This window comes from Doryrhamphus excisus, chromosome 13, assembly GCF_030265055.1.
Source record: "Doryrhamphus excisus isolate RoL2022-K1 chromosome 13, RoL_Dexc_1.0, whole genome shotgun sequence".
Taxonomy (NCBI): Eukaryota; Metazoa; Chordata; class Actinopteri; order Syngnathiformes; family Syngnathidae; genus Doryrhamphus; species Doryrhamphus excisus.
In genome coordinates this window covers 9,434,977-9,452,323 of record NC_080478.1, presented here as the reverse complement: position 1 = coordinate 9,452,323, position 17,347 = coordinate 9,434,977, and the positions used below count along the sequence as shown (strand labels likewise).

The window sequence follows — 17,347 nt, the reverse complement described above, 5'->3', positions numbered from 1 at the left end:
CCGGGTACTCCGGTTTCCTCCCACATTCCAAAAACATGCTAGGTTAATTGGCGACTCCAAATTGTCCATAGGTATGAATGTGAGTGTGAATGGTTGTTTGTCTATATGTGCCCTGTGATTGGCTGGCGACCAGTCCAGGGTGTACCCCGCCTCTCGCCTGAAGACAGCTGGGATAGGCTCCAGCACCCCCGCGACCCTCGTGAGGAAAAAGCGGTAGAAAATGAATGAATGAATGAATTAATAAAAATAATAAATTAATTAATTAAAAAAAACTTTAATTATATTAGAAAGGCATGAAGTGAACAAATGCAACAGTTACTGAGTACCAGATGGAGGGGTAGGATTTAATAAGCTTTGCTTCTTCCTACTCCTTTTGGACATGTGGAACTGTGAACTGATTATGGGATGCATTTAATTGTAATCTGATGCATGTTCAAATGAAATCAAACCATTACCATTACCAAAATAATAAATAAATGATATTTCTCAGCTGCTCCACAGTAGTTTGGTGACTGATTCATTGGTCGCCATTCAAACAGAAGTCATTTACTAACTAATTAAATTCGAGTGACGGAATGATGTTTGAACCGCAAAAAACAAGGAGCGACCAAAACATGCGGTGTTATTGTAATGTAATGTAAGGTAACATAGTGACCAGAATACTACGACTGTACACATTTTACAGAAGACAGTATAGTGAGGTACAGTAGGACCAAAACGGCAGTCAGTGCAGTAGAGTAGATCCAAGCTAGTGATTTAGCCAGTTAACTTTGAATGTATTTCATCTAAACTTAAAAAGGCAAAAACTTACCACTTCCACACGGCACAGCTGACTACATGCGGTGTTAGGGTAATGTAATGTAAGGTAACATAGTGACCAGAATACTACGACTGTACACATTTTACGGAAGACAGTATAGTGAAGTACAATAGGACCAAAACGGCAGTCAGTGCAGTAGAGTAGATCCAATTCCAAATTGGAAAGTGGTGAGAGAGGAGAAAGAAAGTGATTTCTCAGTCTAAATCCTTGCGTATAATCCCGACTCTAAATCCAATGGGATTACCTCTGATACAGCGGGGCCCCTTCCCCCAATTTTCTGGATTGCTTTGCTTCCTTGAGACGATTCCAACCCAGGAGTGGAGCATAATATCGAATAGAAACTAGGGTGGATGGAATTTTGGATGTGTCATGGGTGGGGGGGTGTTATTATTGTATGAATGCAGGAGGTTGTTAAGAGAAGTTTACCTTGATGGCTTTCTGACACAGCCATTAGAAAGCGGTTGAGTGGGTATCAAACACACATTTGGGATTTGATCCACACTTGATACATTTAATTACGTGGCTGGTCTTAACTGTTTGGTCTCGGAGTGCAACCATTAACAATTTATAGAACTCAAGAGACGGCTAGAGCTCAACCATGCACAAAATCTATTATGTAGCTCTATAAAAAAGTTCAAGGGCTGTTGGGTTTTTTTTTTTTAATCTGTGCAAAATCCCTTCTGGTTTTAAAAGATACAGTATCCAGTCCATTAGTGCTGTAATGATTCATTTTTAAAATGATTCACTTCATGGCTCATCAAGAACGACACGATTACTTTTTTCCCCTAGAAACCCATGTGACTATTTTATTGATTTTCAAATATTGTTAATGCCAATTAGATGGCATGATTATTACACAAGCATGCCTTAACTTTAATGGAGAGGCCCAATGTTGCAAGGATCAGTACACAGCATATGCATGTCACATGTATGCACATTTTGCATACATGTGACATGCACATTTGCAACTCTAGCACTATATTTGAATTATTAAATAGAACTACAGTGTATACTTTTTAACAAATAAATACTGTACAAGGCATGTTTTGTCATATTGTTAAAAAAGTGAAGGTATAATTTGATATTTATTATAATACTTTTTCGAACATGTACACCAGAAACGTATTATGTCCTGTACGTGTGCATACGTGTGTGTGTGTATGTATGTGTGTGTCAGTTCCATGCTATTGTCTCAGTTTTAATGAGGGGCCCCTCAGGTGTCCTAGATCTGTAGTGGGCCTGCTCCACTTTCTAAGGGTCATGTCCATACAGTATCGCAGGGAATGTATGACATGTCCAGTGGTGTATTGTAAAAATATGCAACATTGTCTCTGCAGCAGGCGGACAGTTTTCATTGCCGGGGATTATTTTAAGAACACAAGAAATACGATGTCAGGGAGTTGCATTTAAATCAGTTTTATGCAAATACTATTATACTCCAGTAAAAGTCATCCAGAACAGGTTTGAGCATATACTTTAAGTACATTTTACTTGCCGTTGCTGTCAAGCTCATTATTTTATGGTGCAAAACTACCAATAAAATAAATAATAATAATAAATAAAAATTAAATTGAATAAATAATTTAAAATCAATTGAATATTTTTGGAGTTAAACTATAGAACATCTGTTTTACTTTTTAAATTTAAATTTTTTTTTCAACATTATTAGCGCCTTTCATTCATCCGTTTTCTATGCCGCTTATCCTCTTTCGGGTTGCGGGGATCATTAGAATCCTGTAGACATGAAATAACAGCCATGTTATGTAGTCACCTTTACACTCTTATTATTCATTGTTTGCATTACAACTCTTTGCACATGGCCATGAGCTAGCGAGCTAACAAGCTAGTGATTTAGTTAACTTCGAATGTATTTCATCTAAACTTAAAACTTACCACTTCCACACGGCACAGCTGACTACATGTGGTGTTAAGGTAATGTAATGTAAGGTAATATAGTGACCTGAATACTACATATTACTTCCGTCCATCCATTTTCTATGCCGCTTATCCTCACTAGGTCGCGGGAGCATGTTGGAGCCTACCCCAGCTTTCAAAATAAAATGATTTTCAACATAAAAGGCCAACATTACATTTTTGACTTGAACTCTTCAAACCGCTCAGAACATGTCCCACATTTGGATTGTGACCCACCATTTGAGCACCAACTGTATTAGACTCAGTGATCCCCAATCTTTTTTGGTGCGTTCAAGGACCGTCAAACAAAGTGCGGGTCGCTGCTCGCAACAAACATACAAAATCTTTGTGATTTGTGATTCTAGCTACAGCGGGGAAAATAAGTATTGAACACGTCAACATTTCTCTCAAAAAACATATTTCTAATCGAGCTATTGACATGAAATTTTCACCAGATGTCGGCATCAACCCAAGTAATGCACACATACAAAGAAATCCAAACATTTATGTTCATAAATTAAGTTATGTGTAATAAAGTGAAATGGCACAGGGAATAAGTATTGAACACATGAAGAAAAGGAGGGGTAAAAAGGTCTGGAAAGCCAAGAAAGCAGCTGGAGTTTGTCAGTATTTAGAAGGTTAACCTGTCCCCTATTAGTGCAAAGTAATATCAGCCCGTTTAGTCCTGATTAATGCCTTTTAAAAAGGTTTCTCACCAGCAAGGTGTTAGACAAGAAGCATTGCATGATGGGTAAAAGCAAAGAGCTGTCCAAAGACCTACGCAGCCTTATTGTTGCAAAACACACTGAAGGCATTGGTTACAGGCGCATTTCTAAACTTCTGAAAGTTCCAGTGAGTACCATTGGGGCCATCATCCGGAAGTGGAAAGAACACGGCATTACCATAAACCAGCCACGGCCAGGTGCTCCTCGCAAGATTTCAGACAGAGGAGTCAAAACAATCATCAGAAGGGTTCTCCAACAGCCCAGGACCACTCGTGGAGAGCTTCAGAAAGACCTGGAATCAGCAGGTACCGTTGTTTCAAAGAAAACAATAAGTAATGCACTCAACCGCCATGGCCTCCATGCACGCACACCACGCAAGACTCCATTTTTGAAGAGGAAGCATGTTGAAGCTCGTTTGGAGTTTGCAACACAACATTTGGATAAACCCATGACATTCTGGGAGAACATACTCTGGTCAGATGAGACCAAAATTGAACTCTTCGGATGTCATAAGACACAACATGTTTGGAGGAAAAATGGCACTGCACATCACCCCCAAAACACCATACCAACAGTCAAGTTTGGAGGTGGGAGCATCATGGCGTGGGGCTGTTTTTCAGCATGTGGTACTGGTAGACTTCATATCATTGAAGGAATAATGACTGGAGAAAAGTATCGAGACATTCTTGATCAGAATCTGCTGTCATCTGCCAGGCTGCTGAAGATGAAAAGAGGGTGGATCTTTCAGCAAGACAACGATCCCAAGCACACAGCCAAGGTAACACTCAACTGGTTGAAGAAAAAGAAAATAAAGCTGCTAGAATGGCCCAGTCAATCACCAGACTTGAATCCAATTGAAAATCTTTGGAAAGAACTGAAGATCCGGGTTCACAGAAGAGACCCCCGGAACCTTGAAGATTTGAAGGCAGTTTGTGTGGATGAATGGGCCAAAATCACACCTGAGCAATGTATTCGACTGGTTTCTCCATACAGGAGGCGTCTTGAGGCTGTAATCACCAACAAAGGTTTTTGCACTAAGTATTAAATAAATTTCAGTACGCGTGTTCAATACTTATTCCCTGTGCCATTTCACTTTATTACACATAACTTAATTTATGAACATAAATGTTTGGATTTCTTTGTATGTGTGCATTACTTGGGTTGATGCCGACATCTGGTGAAAATTTCATGTCAATAGCTTGATTAGAAATATGTTTTTTGAGAGAAATGTTGACGTGTTCAATACTTATTTTCCCCGCTGTATATTATTTTTTTAATAAAATATAAGCCCATATTTGCAAAATTAATGAATTTACATAAAATTTGATGTAGTCAAAAATGCAGAAACCCCTGCCTTGTACCACAAGTACACATGAGTGCTTTTAAGTGTCTACAAAAAAGTACAAAAAAAATCCAATTTTTTCTTATGCTGCATTTGCATGTGTGCGTAGGTGGATAGTTGGAGGGTGGTGCAGATGGTGCATGCACGTGCACACCCACGCATCCCAAGAAGAACACCTACTCAATGCACTCCCGGGCACCTGCAAACAACACTCATACCAAAAAGCCCCCTGGCTCATTAAAAAAAAACTAGATTACATCATTTTTCATGCCATTCCTAGAAGATTGCAAGTATTGTTTTGCACTGTGAGCTTTACAGTAGCGTCTCGCTAAAGGAGATGAAAATATGCTAACTTTCAACAGTCTGTTTGTATGTTTAACCTTTAGGCTGCACTTTGATGCACCAAAGTTCTGAAGTTGTCTTAAGGCTTGAGACAATTCTACCATTCTATATCTCATGCTTTCATTCTTCCACACATCTATTATTTAGCTTTTGAATGAGTACTGAGCCAAACAATGCAATGTTATTTTCTGTTGCAAAGTCATACGGGGGGACGTGACACTTGCCAGGAATGGAATGTAAAAAAAAAAAAAAAAAAAAAAAAAGGTGGGCATCTGGTGGCTGTGGCTCATAAAGCAATGCTTTAAAGCTTGGCTTGCAGCTAAAAAAAATAGTGATTTTGTATAACCTTTTTCTTGGCTGTGTTTCATACAGTCTTCCAATGCTTCCAGCTTTGAGTTTGGCAAGAAGCGCTGACGAAATGACCTTGCCAACAATTTTTTTTTTTTTTACCTTATTTTTTCAGCCTGTCAATGTAGGTCACCTGATTCCCATAGGAAATAATGAAATAATCTGTTTCAACAAAACCTTTATTAGCCGTACAGGCAAAGCTTTTGAAGTGATATTTTAACAAGCATCGGTCAAGCATCGGTTTAACTGATGAAAGCGCCACGTCTCATTCTTTTGAACATGAGTGTTTTTGTTGTCAAACAAGTGGAAAAAGAAGCACATAAAAGGATATGTTCATATATATATATATATATATATATATATATATATATATATATATATATATATATGCTGGAGTCTTACTGTATTAACATGAGTTATGTGATTTTTTTGGTTCTGGGTGGTTTTCATTGGATATAAGTGCCCAATGTTGTTATTTTTTTTTTATTGCTACTATTGTTAGGTCTGAATTATTTCACAACTAGCACTATAAAAATAAAAATCACTAAAAAAGCACGGGCTTATGTTAAAGCGTCCATATCAACGCACATGAGCATGAGTCTTATTTATGTATGTATAAAATGTCTTATTTACTCTTATTAAGTCTACTACATTTGGTAATACAAGTGTTAATGTGACTTTAGGGGTGTTAGTTCACATCTAGAGGGCTCTAATTATGTTAACCCTATTTAGAATTTTGTTAACAAGTTTTCTTGGAAAACAATGAAAAAAAAATCCATTTATAAATAAGGAATACTACTTTGGGTACTTTGCTTCTGGAACCAAATAATATTGTGTATATATAATATATATATATGAATGAATATATAATATTCATTCATTTTCTACTGCTTATCCTCATGAGGGTCACGGGGGTGCTGGAGCCTATCTCAGCCGTCTTCAGGCGAGAGGCAGGGTACACCCTGGACTGGTGGCCAGCCAATCACAGAGCACATATGTATAGACAAACAACCATTCACACTCACATTCATACCTATGGACAATTTGGAGTCGCCAATTAACCTAGCATGTTTTTGGAATGTGGGAGGAAACCCACGCATGCACGGGGCAAACTCCGAGGGTGGAATCGAACTTGGGTCTCCTAGCTGTGAGGCCTGTGCGCTCACCACTCACCCGTAAAAACTGTATAAACGTGCTCCTGTCACATGGACGATCTTTGTCTTGTGATAACATATTGCTTCTGTTATTCTGTTTATTACTCACCTATTGGTAATCGTTTGCTATTACCTCAGTGTTAATTGTTAGAGTCCCTCGGCTCCCATTAAGTCCTCATCCATTTGTTCAAATGTCAGTATCAATTGTCTTTCCTTGACGTGCTCTCCTTGCACACACACACTTATTACAAACCTCCCCGGCAACCGTTGAGCACACGCTTGAGTAAACGGCAGACATGCGCTGACAGACACTCTCCCCTGAGTTAAATCAATTATCCTCCTTCCAGCAGGCCCCGCCTGTGTTTGCAGGCTCTGCCAGGTTCGGAGGGTAATATGTGGGTTGGCCCCATGCTGCACTAACATTTCTGTACAGCATCTGGCGGGATTTGGGCCAAGTCTGAAAAGAAGAGCGAAGTGGATTTCTTCTGAATGGAGTGTGACGTATGGTATATAGTGTACATTATGATTTATTTTATCTTGGTAGTTGTTCAAGCTTTCTGATTTGGGCTGTGCCCTCTTTCATTCAATTTTGTAAGCCAGATGGAAGTACTAATATATTCCACGTGAACTGTATGCAGCCCAATTTGGGCAGGGCCTGTTCTTGATTGGAAATCTTTTCCTCTCCTCCATTCATTACGAGCGTCATTATCTTATTGTCGTGTAAACCAGACCACAAGGAGATAAGCTCTTTGTTTGACTGATGTGTAAACAGATACAACATGCAGACATCTGTCACACATGCTGATCAAGGTGGAATAGGGTAGAACCTTAAAGACGGTTTGGGATGCTGATCAAATGCCATGTAATAAGTTAAATGTGGTTATTAATAAAAATGTAAAAGAAAACTGCAACTTCCAATCCACTTTATTTATATAGCACATTTTATAAACAGTTTCCAAAGTGCTGCACAGACTAGTAAAATAAAAATTAATAATCCAAAACTAAAAGATCATGTAAGAAATAAAATAGTAAAATAGATTAAAATTAAATTATTATTAAACTAAAAATTAAAAAAATTAAAAATTAAAATTGAACTATTAAAATATTAAAAACAAGTAGCAAAGCAATAAAAGTATAAAAAATAAAACCAATTAAAATAAAAAGAAACTAAAAGACACGGGACCATACACTGAAAAAATAAATGTTTAGCCTCAACAAAAAAAATCAACGCAACAATTTCCATTAGTCTTTCTTAGTTATGACAACTTAATTTGAAATTGCTTTGAACCAACAAACAATATTGCATTGCACGAATTACCTTTTCCTCTTCACTCAAAGCTTATTTTAAGTAATGCTTACTGAATAATTGTTTTTAAATAAAAAAGAATAATAAGAATAATAAAGTTTTTAAGTTTGTAACTCCAAAAAATATGTTAAGTCAACTGACTTAATAATTTTATTCAAAGTAGTTGAATTTGTTGTCTACTTAAAAAGCTGTGTGCATTGTTATTATAATTAAGTAGCAGTAACTTAATATATATATAATTTGCTGAATAAAATAAATAAATAAAATTTGAGTGTATATGACATGCTAAATTAAGTTCATGTAATAGCCAACATTATTATTTGAACATACCTCAAGATACTCTGGTCTAGTCTCAGACCCTGTCCACACGTAGGCGGGTATCTCATCAAACAATTTGGCCTATCATCCACACAAGCCTGCAGTTATCTGACACTAAAAACGAAGGTTTGGATTTGGAGAAAAAACCCGGTTATGTGTTTCGGTATGGACGCCAATAACCGGAGTTTTATGTTCCCCTGCGACAACATATGCTGTGATGTATCACACTCAACCTGTGTTTATATCACAAACAAGATAGATGCCCTCAGAACTGTGTTGGATGTGACTATTTTTAAAGCGCTTTTTGCTTGCATTTGCAAGCCCAAATATTGCTTCACTTTACAGAGCAAAGGTGAAGAAACACTTTGAGGTCGGCCATTTTTGCTCAGATAACAATTTCAGGTCTGAGGTGTCCTCCTTGGAGCAGGCTCCGACGCTGATTTGCTTTAGCAAGATTCCTAATCAACATTTTCTTGCGTCTTGTTGACTTTGTGTTCTAAAACAACATTTAGAAATAATTCTGCCTCCTTGTTAGTCCACACCAATCAGTTGTGTTTTATGTTTTCGAAAGTGATGACAGAGAATGATTCTGATTGGATAGAAATTTAGGAACTACTGCCACCTACAAGTGTGGCAGGCTTATGACTGTTGTTCCCAATGCATTTATACGGTTATGTGTGGATTCATTTTTTTCAAATACGAGGTTGTGTGGACACCATTTTTTTCATAAATGGAGAGGGGAAAATATTCATTCATTCATTCATTCATTTTCTACCGCTTATCCTCACGAGGGTCGCGGGGGTGCTGGAGCCTATCCCAGCTGTCTTCGGGTGAGAGGCAGGGTACACCCTGGACTGGTGGCCAGCCAATCACAGGGCACATATAGACAAACAACCATTCACACTCACATTCATACCTATGGACAATTTGGAGTCACCAATTAACCTAGCATGTTTTTGGAATGTGGGAGGAAACCAGAGTACCCGGAGAAAACCCACGCATGCACGGGGAGAACATGCAAACTCCACACAGAGATGGCCGAGGGTGGAATTGAACCTTCGTTTCCTAGCTGTGAGGTCTGCGTGCTGAGGGGAAAATATGCGGTTTTAAAAATACCCTGCTATGTGTGGACAAGGCCTTAGTGAGGGACTGAAAATGTAACTCCCTTGAGTCTACTCTGTAAATACCATGAATTCCATGTGCTTAGAATCCTACATCTTAGACAATAATGTGGCTAAATTATGACGACGAGCATAATGCTTAATCATAATACTTCTGTCATGTTTTGAAGTAAACCATCACCATTGCACTTCAAATTTAGCAGCTTCACTCTATTTTTTTCAAGAGGTACTTCAAGAATTGTGTGTTCTTGAAGTGTGTGTTCTTATCTGATGACTTGACCTCTCCCAATGGTTAAGAAAGACGCTACAAAACCATTTGGACGACCTCTCTCGAAGTCGTTCAAAAACGCAAGGTTCTTAAAGTATGAGCAGCTTGCACAAATCAAACTCCACACAAGCTTGAAAACACACAGGGAATTCATTAAAGACATGCATTATTATACTTATTTGACAACATATTATTAAAAATAAACATCACATGACTGTACATGTATTCTAAAAAGAGTATGACAATTCAAATGCTGATTATGATGCTAAAAATGCTGGTCTTTCAAATCTCAAAATACGATGCAGAATTGACTTGTTTTGATACCTATGTGATGTACCTATGACATGCATTAAATGATGCTGTCTGCTTGCGCAGAGTAAATAATTGGTCAATTTAGTGGACAACCAAGAAATGTTACTGCTAAAGAGACCACTGGTATGTAACAATTACAGTGGTGTGATAGAGTTTCTTATTCTTTTTCATGTTTGTGTAAAAAAATATTAATAAATCATGCTGCTTTGTGGTTGAAAGAGGCCTATTAGTACTAAATATGAATACAAATGTAACATTTCTTTGCTTAAATTAATCATTTTAAAGCATAAACATGGCTAAATGAAGTACAATACAAATATAAGGCTTTTAAAAGATGTATTGAAATAAGCTGTGATGATATATATCATATTCTACATGGATGGTATTGTTGGTAATGTTTGGTGAGGAACACAATTGACACAATTTGGGCTGGGTCATCATTTTTGTATACTGGTATAGATTCTTCAAATGACTTGGTATTAATGATACATAAAATGTTTGAAATGCTGTCATAGTGAGGAGAAGGAACGTTCATGTGGGGAAGTATTTACTCGGCGGACTGTTCAATCATGGTACAAAATTACTATCACGCCTCATGCGGAACTAAACAGGTTGAAATGGCGATGAACACCGGTAGAGTAGATCTTCACCTCTTTAATGTGAGGAGCGTTTTACAATGCCCAATGACGACATTCAGGTTCTGAGTGAAAAAATACAGGAAGCCTGTTTATTATTCACACTAGCGACCTTCAAAGTTAAAGTGCCATTACTGCGGAAACGAAATGGGAGTGTCATAATGAATATCTACATGTGCAGTTGGAATTGCATGGGTGACTACATCTTCCTCACAAGCGCAGGCATTACAGTTGGTTGAATATTTAGTAGCAATGTGTGCAGAGACTGACGTCTCATTAGAAAAGTTAGCCAGTTTGTTACCAATAAATTAATTTGCTTTACAATTTGAGACAAGTATATTTCATTATATAGCGAGATCGTACTATTTATATTGTAGTATTGTGAAAAATTCTCAAAATATTGTGATATATGCTAAGATCTGTATCGTCAAGGCACAATAACCCGAGACAAACTAGTCAGACTTATTTATTTCATGACTTATTTTTGGAAATATTTTTGGACAAAAAAAAACCTAATCCTTTAAACCAAGATTTTTATTTATATTTTTTTTTAATTGGAGAATTACCTCTTCATATTTAGCATTTTTTTGTGTTTCATTTTAAAAGTCATTAAAGCTGTTGGGGTGTCAGCTGATCTTGTATCACAAGATCTTGGGACATGACGAGATTTCTCATTCAGAAATAATCACAAAATAAATTAAAACTTGATAATTTGTCAGGCTGGCAGCACGGCGGTCGAGTGGTTAGCGCGCAGACCTCACAGCTAGGAGACCAGGGTTCAATTCCACCCTCGGCCATCTCTGTGTGGAGTTTGCATGTTCTCCCTGTGCATGCGTGGGTTTCCTCCCACATTCCAAAAACATGCTAGGTTAATTGGCGACTCCAAATTGTCCATATGTATGAATGCGAGTGTGAATGGTTGTTTGTCTATATGTGCCCTGTGATTGGCTGGCGACCAGTCCAGGATGTACCCCGCCTCTCGCCCAAAGACAGCTGGGATAGACTCCAGCACCCCCCGCGACCCTCGTGAGGAAAAAGCGGTAGAAAATGAATGAATGAATGAATGAATTTGTCAGACATCCATAATATTGATTTGGCTTTATTTTCCTTGCCTCCCGCCTCCAAACAGGCAGGGAGTGAGTTGACTGGTTGCATTGTTGCTTTCAGTACCTTCCTCAGAACAATGGCATGAGTGCAGTGAGTGGAGTTGTCAGTCTGTCTCGGTGGGTGGAGGCGGGGCAGCTAGCATACACACAGTGCTGAATAGTCTAGCCGCTTGAGAAGCAATGTAAGATGAAGTAGTAGAAATGAAATTAGTAGATTGCAGTATGTTGTCATAATCATGAAAACATCTGGTCTGGCCTTCATAGACTCAATCTCGTGGATCTCCTCGTCTTGTGAACTGAGTGTGTCATGACACCCCGATTAAGCAGTTTTTTTTTCCTTGACCGTTCTGAAAAATAACCAAACTCTGACCTTAAAACGGAACCGGCCGTGATCATGGTGTATCGTAAATCGTATTTAATTTCCACTAAATACAAATTCATTCATTCATTCATTAATCTTCTACTGCTTTTTTGTCACAGGGGCCAGCCAGTAACAGGGCACATATAGACAAACAACCATTGACACTCACATTCATACCTATGGACAATTTGGAGTCACCAATTAACCTAGCATGTTTTTGGAATGTGGGAGGAAACCGGAGTACCCGGAGAAAACCCACGCATGCACGGGGAGAACATGCAAACTCCACACAGAGATGGCCGAGGTTGGAATTAAACCCCGGTCTCCTAGCTGTGAGGTCTGCGCGCTAACCATTCGACCGCCGTGCCGACCCACTAAATACAAATGTGATAAAAAATAAGTACAAACTGTGTTGTGGATAAACACTCACTCTTGATTCATGTTTGTTGTAATAAATGTTGTGTGTTTGTGTTGATGCTATGGTAATATATGATGATGTAAACAAACTGGTTGAGAGGAAGTAAGCATACACTGGCTGTGAAGAGAGTAAATGTATTAAAAGGGGTGTGTGGGCTTTGAGTCACAATGATGCATTTTTACAGGTCAAGGGTGGTCATGTGATGTGTGTGTGTGTGTATATGAATAAGGAAGGTTTTCAGTGAATAAATGTTTTTCTTGTTTGTGCAGAAGATGCATCACCCAGATCCATGGACCAAGCATTGACTGACCTCCCAAGCTGGATCAGCTAACCGTGACAGACAGGCCCCACGTGGACTCCAGAAGTGATACCGCTGAGAAAACAAGCCCACCCGTGTATCTGCCGTCATCATCACCTTCCTGCGCCGTGCCTTATTGGAACACTGGAGCCCATTAAAGCGTTTACTAGATATGAAGGTTTGGTTTCGAGGTGTTGTTGCTGCTTGGAGATGAGATAAGAGGAGTGGAGAGAAGAGGAACAAAAGTGCCTGTCTGACATAAACTGAATACAAATTAGGATTCATCTCCCTGTACAAGCGGGGGCCCGATCGATGCTCGAAAACTGAAATGGACAAATAAGTCGGCTTCAATTACAGCACCATTAGCTCGGAACCGAAATGATGGGATTAGATTGTTGATATGAAGAAGATGCTGCAAAACAAGACCTGGGGATTGAAGGGGAATAACACCCCAGCTGTTGATCCATGCAATAATAACTCCATCCCAGTACAAGGCTTGTATCCTGGGTGCATGTCACTGATGAGGCTCTGCTGAAGCTGTAGATGATCACAAACAAGATGGAGGTGGACAACAGCTCGCTGGACTACTTCACCAGCAACGTCACAGAGATTCCCGAACCGACGACGACCCCCTACTGGACCGGGGCCACACTTCTGGGTCTACAGATTTCGCTGTCCGTGGTCCTGGGCCTTGTCACTTTTGCCACGGTGCTGTCCAACGCCTTTGTCATTGCCACCATTTTCCTCACCAGGAAGCTCCACACACCCGCTAACTTCCTGATCGGCTCGCTGGCTGTCACCGACCTGTTAGTGTCCATTTTGGTGATGCCTATTAGCATTGTGTACACAGTTAGCAAAACTTGGTCGCTGGGGCAGATCGTTTGCGACATTTGGTTGTCGTCCGACATCACCTTCTGCACGGCGTCCATTCTCCACCTGTGCGTCATAGCCCTGGACCGTTACTGGGCTATCACGGACGCGCTGGAGTATTCCAAGCGCCGCACCATGCGGCGGGCCGGAATCATGGTCGCGGTAGTGTGGGTGATCTCCATATCGATTTCCATGCCTCCGCTCTTCTGGCGGCAGGCCAAAGCCCACGAGGAGCTGACGGAGTGTTTGGTGAATACAGATCAGATCTCGTACACCCTCTACTCCACTTTCGGAGCTTTCTATGTTCCCACGGTGCTTCTCATCATCCTCTATGGGCGGATATACGTCGCCGCTCGGTCTCGCATCTTTAAGATGCCGACGTCATCCGGGAAACGCTTCACAACGGCACAGCTCATCCAGACCTCGGCGGGCTCATCTCTGTGTTCTCTCAATTCCTCCTCCAACCAGGAAGCGCACCTGCACTCGTCGGGCACGGGGAACACGGGAGGAAGCGGAGAGTCGCCGCTTTTCGTGAACAGTGTGAAGGTGAAGCTGGCAGACAGCGTGCTGGAGAGGAAGCGCTTGTGCGCGGCTCGGGAGAGGAAAGCCACCAAGACGCTGGGCATCATACTGGGAGCTTTCATCGTCTGCTGGCTGCCCTTCTTTGTGGGCACGTTGGTCATGGCCATTTGCAAAGAGTGCTGGTTTCACCCCGTGCTTTCTGATGTCTTCACCTGGCTGGGGTACCTCAACTCACTCATCAACCCGGTGATCTACACCGCTTTCAACGACGAATTCAAACAGGCCTTCCAGAAACTCATCAAGTTTAGACGCTTCACCTGAAACTTGCTTGGGAAGAACTAGACCTTAAGGAACAATCTAACAAAAAAATAGTTCATCTATTGTAAATGTTCCATCTTGTTGTGAACATTTTATTTTTTACAGGGACCAGCTCAGTGCCATACCTCAGTTAAAACAAAGACTTGCATGAAAAATTAAAAAAAAAAAAAAGAACAATTGCACTCATCTATAAAGACTATTCATTTCAGGGGGACATTCACTCAAGGCCACAATATTATCTTGTACGCCCATCATCTAATGCAGACATTTTTCAAGTGTGAGGCACCCGAGGACGTCAGGGGAGGGGCAACAGCTTGAACAAAAAAATATTTAACTTGAAATTTCACTTTTGTGACTTTTTATGAGTCTCTTCCATAAAGACAGGATGACAATTGAAAGTACAGTGGAATCTCCAAAGTCAAACATGACCTATTCAGTGATGCTGGTTGACTTCCATGTTCTAATTTTAAATTCAATAACTGTCATACAAGTGTAAAGACATTAGATAAAGTAAAGTAAAATGACACACGGGCGGCACGGTGGTGTAGTGGTTAGGGCCCAGACCTCACTGCTAGGAGACCAGGGTTCAATTCCACCCTCGGCCATCTCTGTGTGGAGTTTGCATGTTCTCCCCGTGCATGCGTGGGTTTTCTCCGGGTACTCCGGTTTCCTCCCACATTCCAAAAACATGCTAGGTTAATTGGTGACTCCAAATTGTCCATAGGTATGAATGTGAGTGTGAATGGTTGTTTGTCTATATGTGCCCTGTGATTGGCTGGCGACCAGTCCAGGGTGTTCCCCGCCTCACGCCCGAAGACAGCTTGGATAGGGTTCAGCACCCCCCGCAACCCTCGTGTGGAAAAAGCGGTAGAAAATGAATGAATGAATGAATGAAAATGACACACCAGAATTTGTAATTTGTAATGAAGAAACAACAGGAAGTGTTTGCTTTGAAATATTGGCACCTAGTGCTGTTTCATCTGTATTGCTACAATTAGTGTAAAGCAGTGATGCTCAGCAGTACTCTGTTGAGGTGAGGGGTGTCACAGTTTTCTGTACCCGAGAATGGCCATAACGGAAAATAATTGAAAACCGCTGGCATGAAGTGTTGTACGTCAAAAATACTAACAAAAAAGCAAACGTTTATACTATCTATATACTCACTGACCTGCAGTCTCAGTTGATTTGCAGATGATGAATTGTACTACCTAAGTTTTGACTTTGGAGGCATTTTTTTAAATCCCAGAAAGTCCAAACTGTACAACTTTCAGGGGATTTTGGAGGTTTCATTGTATTCTTTCATCGTCCACATTATTAAGTACACCTGATGTGCACAAATGCAGCATTTTAAAAAATTGTGACGCAACAGAGCACATAAGGCAAAAGCACAGCTGCTTTAAAAAAAAGATGAAAGAAAAAAATGTTCTGACAATGTTCTTAAATTCTGAAAATCTTGCTATGAGGTTTAATTTTAAAATAAAAAATAATAATAAAACACCACAGCACATCAGGATAGGTGCAGTAGCTTAAAAAATGAAATAAAATACCCGACTTCTTGATTTCTTGAAAGCCTTGTTATGAGTGTGAATGTTAAATACATTTAGAAATATGTATTAGTTTATTTAATTTTTCCACATTTCTCGGTTCAATTTTTTTTTACATTGCTTCTGTATTGGACCTCATTGGAAAATGCTAGTGTGCCTAATGAAGTGGCCTCTGAAGAGACAGGCTGGACATAATCCAGTAGAAGGGAGAAAGCCATCTAACGTGTCTGTGTTGTACTGTATTCTGCTGCTCTCATTGTTTCTGTGGTACAGTAAAGTACTTACCCTAAACAATTGTTTGTCTCCATATATACTCTCTCCAGTGTGTACTTAAAAGTGTGTACCTGTATGTGTGTGTTAAAGGTAGTTTATGGAAATATATGCATGTGTTGGGCGCGGGGACTATTGTTGAGTGTTTGGCATAAGCTCGGGATTGCCTTGTTGTTGCCAGGAACTCAAAGGGGGAGGCATTACCCCCTTTCTCCCCCCATTTGCTCAGAATTTTGCAATGGTATTTGACAAAAACAAAGTATTGTTTTTACATTTTGAATGCACTTTAAGGTATACAACTGTTTTTAATTATACCAGCAAAATAAGAGATACACACACACACACATATTTATATAAACATGTATTGTTATATTATATATATTACATCCTATTGAGATGAGGGGCATTTGTTAGTGATTTTTAAAAGTATTATAACGGTGCCTACTTAAAATAATATATACTATACCATAATACATATTTGGGTTAATGTTTGTCTTAAATAACATTAGATAATCGTATATTTTTAGTCTTTTTATTTCCCCAACTAATGCTGCCTAACAATATGATAGATAGATAGATAGATAGATAGATAGATAGATAGATAGATAGATAGATAGATAGATAGATAGATAGATAGATAGATAGATAGATAGATAGATAGATAGATAGATAGATAGATAGATAGATAGACTCCCTTTATTGTCATTGCACAAAAACACAGTAGTGAAATTGCCAACGAAATGTCGTTGCCTGGCTCCCATATAATAACAGACACAAAAGAAGATAAGTATTAATAAATAATAATAATAATAATAATGCGGAGAATAAATAGACACCAAATATGTACAGTATATTAGGGCTGTCATTTCATATTGCAACAATGACATTAACTCATAGTTTAATCGTACTTACTCACAGATATACGTTTTTATATGTGTACTGTTGAAAGGGTATTTTAAAGTTTTTCATAAACCGATCAACATGTTTGATTTATGCAGATTTTTGGCAAACATTGCTATTAGCTCAACACAAAAT

The 17,347-nt window shown here is 39.3% G+C and overlaps 1 protein-coding gene across 7 annotated transcripts in view; it reads left to right on the top strand.

Moving 5' to 3' along the window:
• Positions 1-16,327, top strand: part of htr1d (5-hydroxytryptamine (serotonin) receptor 1D, G protein-coupled) — a 107,762-nt gene extending 91,435 nt beyond the window's left edge. For all 7 annotated transcript variants that reach the window (XM_058090342.1, XM_058090341.1, XM_058090345.1 and 4 more), the window contains one exon: positions 12,760-16,327. In XM_058090342.1, coding sequence (XP_057946325.1) covers positions 13,332-14,501 — 1,170 coding nt within the window. In that variant the 5' untranslated portion in view covers positions 12,760-13,331 and the 3' untranslated portion in view covers positions 14,502-16,327. The remainder of the gene's footprint in view (positions 1-12,759) is intronic.
• Positions 16,328-17,347: the final 1,020 nt, after the last annotated feature.